The sequence below is a fragment of the Amblyomma maculatum genome, chromosome 4, assembly GCF_055883805.1.
Source record: "Amblyomma maculatum isolate TAMU_Amacu chromosome 4, ASM5588380v1, whole genome shotgun sequence".
NCBI lineage: Eukaryota > Metazoa > Arthropoda > Arachnida > Ixodida > Ixodidae > Amblyomma > Amblyomma maculatum.
Genome location: NC_139347.1, coordinates 32294315 through 32306448, shown reverse-complemented (window position 1 = coordinate 32306448; position 12134 = coordinate 32294315). Strand labels below are relative to the sequence as shown.

The following is a 12134-nucleotide window of genomic DNA, read 5'->3' as shown; positions in this document are numbered from 1 at the left end:
TTACATGCGGGGAAGTCGGGATCTTGCAGAATAATTCCCGACTACACAAAAACCATTTCTGATTCAGGATTACAGCAGGCTGCTTGAGCGCGTATAGAAATTTTAGGGGTGTTCGTGCAGCATCGAAGTACACATTCGCGTTTTAAAAGTATATTAGCTTGAAAAGACAGTGCAAAATTGATTATCATCTTCTTGAATTTTTTGCGAATGGATAGTGAAAGGGCGCTTCATAGAAGCACTTTGAAATTAGAAACTTTTGTCATGTTTGATATCAGTACCTCTCATGTGGGGTTAACTCCGCGAAGCACATTTTGGCGTTCTTTTTTCAAAACACCTGTTTTTTTTCTTAAATGATGTCAAAATTTTTTTTATTCTGTTCAGTACATTTCTACACGAACAGAACCTTAAGTGTATTTCTCGAAATCATAAAAAACACAAAAATAAATTTTGTTTACGAGAATTCCTTTTCGCCGTGTCCTAGGCTGTTACTGCCAGTCTGGCGGCTGCATGCACCCTAGCCCCTCTCTTATGGTGCAGGGCAGTATTAGTTTATAGCGTCATTCCCCACAGGGCAGAAAATGCATCCTGCGTGGGCTGATGAATCAAATATATAGAATGTTAAATTGTGCATATACACACTTTAAAATACAAGCGTTAGACCTAGGATGAGAAGAAAACAGTAAGCAATGGAGAACGCGATTTATAAAATATGGCGATTGTCACTATCGCAGGAGCCTGGGATACCTCCATATGCACTCTTGATGAATTCACCAAGGCTTGCTTCGTGCTAGTCGAGTGGATGTTGCTCGATGAAGATATTCAGAAGCACGGGGTTGTCTTCGTGATTGACTACAAGGGTCTCGGCCTGCACCACTTGACGCAGTATACACCATTCGCCATCCAAAGGCTTGTCAGCCTTACTCAGGTGACGAAATAATTTTTTTTAACTTCCTAATGCCCCACAACAGTCAGCATGCGAGCCACCTAGACATGCATTTACTCTAAAGACTCTGTCTGTGTGTGTGTGTGTGTGTGTGTGCGTGTGCATGTGTGTGTGTGTGTGTGTTAAAATCTAAGCTACACACGTTCAACATTGAAATCTAGCTCAAAGCTTTAATTGCTGGTTAGGAAATTCACCTATTGCATGGCAGCTTATTTGCTAGACTGTTCGTATATATTTCGAAAGTCACTTGTGTTCAGTTTACACGTGAGCCGCAACATTGTTATGCACTCATTTCTATTTCCGCCGTTTCGCAAACCGATTATTCCTAACTAAGGTTGCAAGTTGCGGTGTACACAGTTGCAAGTCGATATTAGGATGCATATAGGCAAGCGTTCCTTGTTCTTGTTTATCTGTTCCAGGACTGTTATCCTGTGGGCGTGAAAGCAGTTTACGTCACCAACAGCCCGCCCATATTTGACTTACTGTTCTCCATCACCAAATCATTCCTGAGATCCAAACTTGTGGAAAGGGTGAGAATTACACTTTCATTCACATTTTGCCTCACCTTTAAGTGCAATATGCTCACTTTAAACCACAACTCTTATGCGAAAAACCGAAGCTGTTATTTAACTCTATAAATCGTAATGCTCACCATCATCATCAGCAGCCTGACTATACCCACTGCAGGGCGAAGGTCTCTTATTTCTCCATTTAACCCAGTTCTGTGCTAGCTGCATCCACTTGACCCTTGCGAACTTCTTAACCTCATCCGCCCATCTAACATTCTGCCACCCCTTGCTACGCTTTCCTTCCCTTGGAATCCAGTTTGTTACCCTAAGCGACCATCGGTTGTCCTCTCTTCGCACTACATGTCCTGCCCATGCCCATTTCTTCTTCTTGATTTTTACTAGAATGTCAGTAATTTGAGTTATTTCTCTGACCCACTCTTCACGCTTCCTATCTCTTAAAGTTACCCCTACCATTTTTCGTTCCATAGCCCTCTGCGTTGTCCTCAACTTAAGTAGAATACAGGACTAATCATGGAGGTAATGCTCAAGGGAGCACAAAAATTATGGAGGACATTTAAGCTCTGCCTTTAAGGGTATGAAGCTGTAGCGTTAATGGCTACCGCCTGTGGTGCTCCTTGCGGTTGCTCGTTCACCTACATGTAATTTAAAATTTTGTGAATTGCACTCCTAATGTATCAGACATGCAAATTAGCACACATTGCAAAGCTACCACGTCATCCACCGATCTTATGCGACCGCCCGATACATAAGCCACGCTTTAATTAACCCATGTGGTGTCGCTACGCCACGCAACCCATCGACGAATCAGATTCGATCAGCCCTGTCCCCTGCCGAATGCCAACTGCCAGGGCCTTGCTCCTGATTTTTCGCTCACAACCTCACCTCCGGATCTTCTTGTGACGGGGTTCTAGCGATATTGTGTTCAGCGCGCCTACATGATGTTGAAAAACTAACTAGCCGCCATTAGAGCATTGCTTGTTAATAACACACCATAAACTGTCAGTTACATGAGACGACATAAATCTGGTGGTGAATTATAAGGCTTCCTGTTTGCGTTTAATCACCGCAGTCGAGCACATTCCACCGTCATTCTTTTCTTATGAATAAGTAGATGACGGCGCAGGCTGGACAACAGCAAGAAGGAAGACATATCGGCAGACTACATTTGAAGGTCTCACGGTGCATGTTAGGGCGCTCGTTCAGTATTTTCCGTAAATTGTTTTAACATTCTGCTCTCTTGTCCTTTAATCGTAAATTACTGTAATTCGGCATAATCGTTACGGGATAGATCTGGTTCTTTCTTGCTCGGCAAGAGCTCGGCTTCGATGTCAGTTCAGAATTTAGGTGTCTTTAGGGACATCGTCTACTGCCTGTATTCTAAACAATATCTGCACCGTAAATCCATTCTCAACGCCAAAACACTTTTCTCACCTATTCGTTTACTACCTTTTCAGGTGAGTACGTAGCTTGTCATCTGTACAATTGCAAAGTCTACTGGAGGCTATTTTCAGTAATATGCATCACACAATTATTGTATATTTGCCATGACTGCAGCACGATATTACCGTTATGCGTTGGCTTTTTTTCACCTGCAGCAAAAGATAAATTTAAATACGCTTTCGAGATATATTAATGGAGCCTGCGCCACTGTAAGCCTACAAAATCCTCCACAGAGGAAAAACTTCCATTCCACCATTCGTAAAGTATTGGCTGTAGTTATATTCCCCTTCCTGCTACATTGTGAATTTAATTGTCATTGGGTCTAATCACGTTAAACGGGCCGCTATTCTTTTGCAGGTGCACATGTTTGGCTCAGACATTGAGAAACTTCATGATGTCGTACCTTTTGATGTGATTCCGGAAGAAGGCGGTGGAACCTTGGAAACGTTCGACTACGATAAGTTGGAAAAAGATTTGCTCAGCCGAAACGAATACTTCGAGGAAGTCAACCGCTACGGTTACGGCATGCAGAGCACACATTGCTAGTCTTCGTTACGGTGTTTTTGCTACTGACGTGACGACTAATAAAGGGCGTTTGTTTTTTGCGTTTAACTCCTTAATAAGTAGACGTTTCAAATTTACCTTGCTGAAGCCAAGGCAGTCCTCCAAAAATGGCTCTATTGTGACGTAGGAAAGAAAAAAAAAACGGTAGCGAGTAAAATGGTGCTCATGTTTCAGGTTAAAGTAAAGCGTTTTCCCATGCCTTAAAAAAATACAGCAATTCTCTGAAATTTGGTTAACCGAAAATGGCGAAACACATATACAGAACTGTTTTAACTAACTGCATTATCATTTTTTTATCCCTACTACCATCGTCATCATCACCAGCGCTATGATCATTTTCATCTAAATGCCCCGTCATTATCTTTGCTAAAGCTTCATTATCATTATCCCTAAATGCAGTCCTATAATGATTGCTAAATGTATCGTTATTTGACATTGAGATGGCAGGAACGCTAGACAAGCAGAAATAAGATACTTTACTCACGTGCCGAGCGTGGCGTAGTCGGTTAGCGCGTTCGGTTGGTGATCGGAGGGGTAGGAGTTCGATTCCCAGTTTTTTAAAAGGTCTTGGCTTGTTGTGCATGCATTCCGCGGACAGTCTCTTTCTGCACATGCCACCGATGAACCAAGAAATGCTGTCGCATTAAACTGCAATCCCGCGCCTAAGAGACACGATATCCAAGGTAGTCCCCTACCTCAAGTAAAATGCGTAAGCTCCGTTTTCTCGGGAGGCAAGAATGAAATGATCAATGGGAACGAATCTTGTCTACGAAAATCAGGCTCATTACAAAATTAATTTAAAACTCTGATAAGTTGTAACAACGTAAAACAGAAAACACCTTCATTGGGTCCGTTCTGTTTTTACTGTTTATATACCCAGGATCAGCTATAGTCCAGGTTGATAACGAAGGAGTGGTGGAATAAGAATTTTTACTTTTGGAGTTTCCTTCTTACGAACCGTTTCCATTTCCAGCAACTTGAAATACATAGATAGAACATCACTTACTATAAGAGGAATATTCTGCCATGATAAACCGAGAAAAATATCTGTTTATAAATTAAAAAGAATTTGTTTACGAAACATCTCAATTTTAGTTACTGTCAATATTCGGCGAAGTTACACAGTGAAAATATAACCTGTTATGGATATCCCATAAACAATAACAATTTATAGTATATATGTGAGAAAGCATAGCCTATAGGCTTTGCGTGGCCTGCGTGGCCTCTTAAAAGTTATATATGAGAGAATATCCTCGGATACAATCGATCGATGTGAACAAGGGAATGCTACGAAGGAATCGTGAAAGCGTAGTACTTTCAGCTGACTCAATCATAAAAGCGATGGAATTTATTTTTGCGCAATTTTGTATAAACGAACTGCAGGTAAAGAGTGCCAAATAATTCCATGTTAGAATAGGGCACTAAACCTAAGCTGGACACACTGAAGCATTCATTTTATTTATTTGCTGGCTGCTTTCCTTGAATCACATAGTATGAGTTTACCGGCCGTATCTTATTACCGGATGGTTCGTATCAGCTGGTATCTGAAAACTTCACAACCCGTTCTGGCGAACGTTATTCCTTAACACGGATATGAGCTTTTAAAAAGAAAATACATTCTTTAGGCACTTAAGACGCCTTAAGAGCGATAAGGCGAAAGCCTTTCGGGCTGGTTCTTACGGTAGTGTTCCACTGACAGAACCCCGCCGATCACACAATACAGAACAGCAGCTTCTTCCGTGCTGGGATCGAGGTGCGTAGCTCCCCTCGGTGGTGACGACGTACGCTTTTTGCACCGTTTAGTCTTCATAGGCTGAGGCAGATGGCGTGCGCCACGCTTCCTCCTAGAGACACGGATAAGACGTCGTAGCGCCGTTGCCACGGAGAGGGCAGGAAAGCAAGACAAGGCGAAATTATGTATCTTTCTCACATAATGTGCCTCCCGGAAAAAGCAGATGCAGTTGCGTCGAGTCGTTATGGATCGGGACCTCGACGATATTGCGGTGCAGGAGACTAAAGTAGAAAATGATGACCGGAATGGCAGCATGGTGCGGCGTTTCACAACGCAGTACGACGCATATGTAAGTCCTGCGATTAAGACCTCGGCGGAATGTGTCCTGATTATTCGTAAGGGTATAGGCATGGTTGTTTCAGCTGTTTCAACACCTATTTCGGGTAGGCTCTAGTCTGCGACTTCTCATTTTCCTCCTTACAATGGCGTGTGATACGCGTCTACGCGCCAGTGCATACCGAAGAAAGGCGCGAGTTCTTTGAAAGTCTCAACAACTTTTTTTTTTTTTTTCAGTGTCGCTGTGTGCCATTTCCCCATATCATGTGTATGCAAATTGAACATATTGAAGTTGCATTTTTGTATGATTACTTATTGTGTCACCGTTGTTATGATTGATGTTTTGCACATCTGTCAAGTGTACATAACACCTTTTTCCCGTCCTGTCCAGGTTTGTTTACTTGTAAAGAAACCAAATAAATTTCATTTCAATTTCAATTTGAAAACTAGTGTAACTGCGAACGTTCTACACGCGGGTGGCGTCGGTAACGAGGCCGCGCACGCGTTGGCGACGACGACCACTCCGTCGTGCCACAGGCGATCAGGCCTCTACTAGATGACCTCGACCCAATCGCACGTGTCGAAGCGGCCAAACAAGACGGCGTGCCCTCGAGGCGCAGACTCCTGTTAATCCCAACCCGCTACCACCTGGGCTTCCCCGCTACCGAATTCAAAGCCCAGACTTCATGACCTCGCAGCTGAGCCAGAAGATCGGCAAGAATACAACGACGAACACGTGATCGCAGTTATCATCATCTTCCTCCTCCTCAGGAAATGCGACATGGACGCCCACCCAATGGTAGAATACATGCGAGACAGCCCTTGTTACAACGAAATCAGAAAATCACACTTTCCAGGCCACGTCACCACATTCAGTGCTTGGGCAACACAGAGCAACGAAGACGCTTGGGTGCGACCCACGCTGCTATCCCTCATAGAGTTTGCACGTGAGGCAGGCACTGACGCCAAAAATGTGACCTCCCTGACCCTACTACCCCTCTACCTTGAATAGGCATTCGTGCCAGCTCCATTTATTATTAAAGATTACTGCCTCAATCACTATCATCATGCTTGGAGATTTTACCTGTGTTTGTGCGGCTCCCAATAAGTCGAGAATTACACCATCCATAGACGCTAATACTACTGTACCAACAAAACTGATAAGTGCATTTGACCCATAAGACGTTGGGGACTGCATTAACACAACTAAAAACGTATACACCCACTTATAAGGCTCAAGTAATGCTCTTTTAGAGAAAGCGTACGATTCATTCGAACTTTAAGCAATGAATACGGGTGATAACAGGACGCCAGGATGACAGCTTCTTTTCGTGACCGCTGTTTTGCATCCTTTACTTTATACACTAAGAAAGAAAGAAATTTTATCAGTTGGGACTCATGGAAACTGAGTATAAAGCTCTTAGGTGGTGCTAGCGTTAAATCAAGTGTTCAAGAGCTAATAGAAGAATTAGAAAGACAAATGAAAGTCATGATGTCCGATGGGAGCGCTTTAGACAGCGCAATGAAAGGAAGGACCGAGAGCGATCCAGAGCAATAAAGCACGGCAGTACTATACAAGAAGGCGTTCTCAGGGCGAACCTGAAGACGCACTTATAGTGGGAAGCATTCGAGCCTGGAAAGTGCAAAGATGACATCTGCTTTGTGAAACAAAAGCTCGAGGGTCTAGATGAAGAAAAGTATCAAAGTGCATTGATAAGAGCTACGTTGAAAAAAAAAAGCAGCTGACGAGACGCCGTCTAAGCATGCTCTAGGCCTTGAAAGGAGAAATGCTCAGCGTAATATGATAAGTCACATTGAGCACAATCGGTCAATATGAATAACGCTACGGTTGTTGAAAATGCATTTCACGAGTATTCGAGCTCTTTGCCCATCAGCCTGGAAATGATGGTTTGTTTCAGGCAGAATAGTTATCCTTACTGCCGAAGGTGCGTGACAAAATGATAGACATTTTTGAAACCATCATTTTCTGTTACCGAAGTCTTCAAAGTCATAAACGACCTTAACATCTGGTAAATCACCAGAATCGGACGGATTGCCAGCCGCGTTTTACAAAAGCCTAAAGAATGAACTAGCACCCACTTTAACACATGTTTTAATGAAGCCCATCGCATGAAACTCCTTCCACCTTTGTGTTTTATTCACCCATACAGTATTGTTACTTAAAACAGATGATCCAACCATGCAGTTTGTCTAACTAATGTTGATTATAAAATTTTTACGAAAGTTTCAGCAAGAAGGCTTCAAAGTGCGATGAGAGATATTGTGGGCAGCCATCAGACCTGCGGTATTAAAGGACGCAGTATCGTTACAAACGTACAGAAGACGCACAGTGTTCTAGAAGTGTGTGATGGTACGCAGGCTTGTGTTGCAATGATGCAAGTGAACTTGGAAAAAGCTTGAAGCGGACAAAGAGAAAGCGGAGAAAGCTACAAGTGGACATGCAAGCATTAGACGACTCTGCCAGATATTTTCAATGGGTTGAATATAGTTAGAAAGATGATACCGCGCGAAAGCACTGTTTGAATCATCCGTGGACTGTGACGTCGCGAAATGGAGGCCAATCAGGAATAAGGCATAAGAACTTTGAGTTCTAAGGACCGATGGCATGAGTGTTTTCACAATAAACGTGCACCACCCGGCATAAGGCTGCATGGTGACTTCGGGCTTTGTGCGCGCCGGATAGTTGGGTATGATTTTGTGTGACTGCATTGAACAAACCATAGAATTTTCACTCGTTTATCCTTCCACCTAGTGTATCATATGTGCAAGTAAATCGTACAATAAATATTCTGGCTTATTTTTATTTTGCGTTTTACGGTATTTTGAAAGCATTATAGTGCGCGAGATGTGCACTGAATGAGCTTTAGCAAAACATGTAAGTTATTACAATAGGCTTCTCCGCGATGGAACGCTGCTGGGACCACTTTCATTTTACGCGAAAATTGCACGGCGAACGGAGCCTCGCCTCGCCATGTGGCTTGGTAGTTAACGCGCGTGATTTGAATGAAGCGATGGCTCTGAAGAAGAGCAATTCTCGGGCTGGACCGCATGAAGGCTTTCGATAATGTGCACCCGACACGCAAGGAGCGCAGGGCCCATAAAGTCAAAGTTATTAGAAAAAGACTATGAGGGGTATAAGGGTATAACTCTACTCAAATTGCGTACTGCGATGCGGCCTGCGGCCTAGAAGGGGCGACTGTAATGGCAGTATTCGATGGAGACTACGAAACAGTGGTCACCGGATTCCTCAACACTAGAAACGCGCTCATAGCGGAAGAGGCTGCTCTGGCGTTAGCCTGCAGGAGTACCAAAGCCAAATTCATACTTTGCGACAGCAAGATAGCAGCTGGAAACTTTAATAGGGGGATCGTTTCGAAAGAAACAGTTAGGATACTTAGACAATCGGCATTGGATAGAGAGATCTCTATCATGTGGGTCCAGGCTCACGAGGGGATTCCAGGCGATGAGGCTGCTAACAGTCTCGCCCGAGATATCTACACCCGGGCGGCCGTGGAATCACCCTTACCCGAGTCAAAGGATTCGCTCATCACGTACACGGAAATCACGGCTGCACACAGGAATGAAAGATTAGACCTCCCACCGCCAGATCGGTCTCTCACAGCTAGCGAGTGCAGAGACTGGAGAAAATTACAAACAGACCGATTCTTTCCACCTTATCTATACGAGGAGGGAGAGAAACCTCCAAAATTTTCCACCAAACGCGGGATAATAGCCAATAAAGATAAACTCATTTGGGAATGCCCCGATTCTCCCGGACATATGGATGGAATCAGAGAAAAAAAAAACCTTGGATACCCTCCTCCGGAGCCGGGCTTCGGAGCAGCAAGCTCGAGTAAACCGTCCGTCACGGGACGCTTTGCGAAAGACGTTCTCCTTCGGGGCTCTCTCTCTCTCCCTTGGAGGCCTACTAGGGTATTCATGAGGGAGCGGAGGGGCCTCTACATAGACGGCAATAAAGTTGTGTTGAACTTGAACTTAACTTTGTAGATTCATGTGCCCTGTTATGTATACGGCGGTGACGTAGAATCTCTGAATACCTGTCTGTTTCTGCATGTCAAAAGCAAAGCTAACCGAGTTAAGTTATGTACGTGTTTGCTCCTCTTTCAAAAGCCTTCCAAGTTTACGCATGATAATCACGCTGATTTGACTGTGTCAGTCATTCAATTCGAAGGAACCTTTAATTAAGTGCATGAGCCATCTACCCATCCCACAAAGCCTGTGATGTTGCAGAGAAGAGGGATGTCTTGCTGAACACAAGCATGTTCGGCCGATAGCTTTTAAACTGACAGACTTGCTTCGTCCGCACTATACCTAATCACTTAGCGCTTCGGAGGCATCACTTGACTTACGGTTCACAGCGGGATGGTGGCATCAGTACACCTGCATGTAAAACACTTTCCGACAATCTACTTGTCCTATGGAAACCGAGAATGCAATGGACTTCCTATTCCACTCTCAGAGTTTGAGGCTCGCCACGTACTCACTGCAGACGTTAGCTGTTGCCTAGCTCGTGGCACAGGCAGCGAGAATGCATTTTCGGCAAGCGAAAATGACGCTGGAACTTTACGTCGGTCACACTGACATTTGCTGGAACCAATGGTACGTGCTGCAGCTACTTCCGCCATGACAGTTCCGAGCTGAGCTCGGGAGCTTTAAAAAATTACGAGTTTCGCTCGAGTTCGCCTCTCAGTCAAAACCATAACTGGGGCCACGGGTGCGGCATTGAATTGTTACGCGAGTACATTCTACGATCCGAACAAGCCCAACATACTTACGGGTTCACTAAAGCCATGCTCCCGGACGTCAACAATATTTGTTGTGGAAACTTAGTAGGCGTTAAGGACACCATCGCAAATGCATCTGAGCACCGTTGTCGAAGACGCATAGAGGCTTGACACTGGTTTGCTATCTCGGATTGTAATGGCACAAAAGCGACTCGATATTCTGGGCCCGTATTCCGAGTTTGCGTCGTTATCAAAGTGTTGCTATCTCACGTGACCTCGAGTCATCTGATTAGTCGAAATGTCGGAACCGGGTGTTGCCACTACGGAACTGGAAGAGGTGGCAATATCATGTTCTGGCGTTTCCACCAATCAAATGACTCGAAGTCGGAGAGATAGCAACCCTTTCGACAACGACGCAAACTCGGAATACGGGCCCTGCATTGTAAGCAAAACGCGGTGAGCGCGTTACTCCGGGGGCTTGCAAGGCGTAAGGCGCACAAGGCGACAAAGACGAAGCGATACTTGGAGCAGGCGCAATTCAACACAAAGACGTCACAGCTCCCAGTGAGCAAGTCGCTTTATCAAAGGCGATAAACTTGAGAAGACCGAAGCAGCGCAGTCACCGCCTGGTTACTGCAACACCGATGGGCCGCGCTAGCGTTTTATTACCATGCGAATTGAAGGCATTGCTTGGTCATTATTGATATAAACAGCGCGAACACGAAAACAAGGGACAAGAAACACGAAAGCCACAGTACATGCGCTGACTCACAACTAAGCCTAAGCCGTTTACTGCAAGGCCCAAAAAAACAAACATGAAGAAAAACGAAACAGTCACGTGAAAAACCCCTGGGTTCACCTGCTGCATAAAAATTACTTTAAAAAATCACTTAAAAAAGACACTTCTTTCCTTGAAAGAGCAAGAGACGTCTTGCTGATACACCTATTGTCCGTTGAAATAAAATACGCTTCCACTATCTCTCTCGTTATCTTCTCTTTGTGGCGATATAAAATCTTAACACTGTCAAACTTAGGAGTGCATTTCTTCTTCTCCTTCTTCATTATTTCACATGACTGGCAATGGGATACTAGAAACGTTTTGTCCTTTCCAATTTCCAAGTTGTTACAGTGTTCCTGTAGTCTCTTATTTATACACCGTCCGGTTTGTCCTATATAACTGGCCCCACAAGAGAGTGGAAGTCTATACACAACACCTGTCTTGCATCCAACATAGGGGTTTCTATGTTTCACCCCACATTCCTTCTTCTTCTCTTCTCTTTCCCTTTGAACAGCCGGGCAGATCCTCTTCATCTTGAGCGGGGCGGTCAGTGCGACGTCCACATTATACCTCTTGCCTACATTTTTGAGGCCATGCGAAATCCTGTGCACATACGGCACCACGGCAACCTTCCTCTTCCTCTCACCCATGCTAGGCAGGGATTTCAGTCTGTGCGTTCTTTTAAGGTTCTTCAGTACCCGGCAACTGGCCTCAATAATAACTGACTCGCGATAACCGGCCTTTGCAATTCTCTTCACTTGTCTTTCAAAACTCTTGGCCACTTGCTTGTTAAGTGCGTTGACGAAATCTTGTTACCACGGCATGGCCAAGAGTTTTTGAAAGACAAGTGAAGAGAATTGCAAAGGCCGGTTATCGCGAGTCAGTTATTATTGAGGCCAGTTGCCGGGTACTGAAGAACCTTAAAAGAACGCACAGACTGAAATCCCTGCCTAGCATGGGTGAGAGGAAGAGGAAGGTTGCCGTGGTGCCGTATGTGCACAGGATTTCGCATGGCCTCAAAAATGTAGGCAAGAGGTATAATGTG

General features: G+C 44.4%; 1 protein-coding gene across 1 annotated transcript in view; it reads left to right on the top strand.

The window, feature by feature from the left end:
• Nucleotides 1-4260, top strand: part of LOC146190623 (alpha-tocopherol transfer protein-like) — a 9896-nt gene extending 5636 nt beyond the window's left edge. Inside the window, exons 4-6 of the mRNA XM_084599816.1 lie at nucleotides 732-925; nucleotides 1363-1473; nucleotides 3271-4260. Of these exons, the coding sequence (XP_084455942.1) occupies nucleotides 732-925; nucleotides 1363-1473; nucleotides 3271-3459 (494 nt within the window). The 3' untranslated portion in view covers nucleotides 3460-4260. The remainder of the gene's footprint in view (nucleotides 1-731; nucleotides 926-1362; nucleotides 1474-3270) is intronic.
• The last annotated feature ends 7874 nt before the right edge of the window (nucleotides 4261-12134 follow it).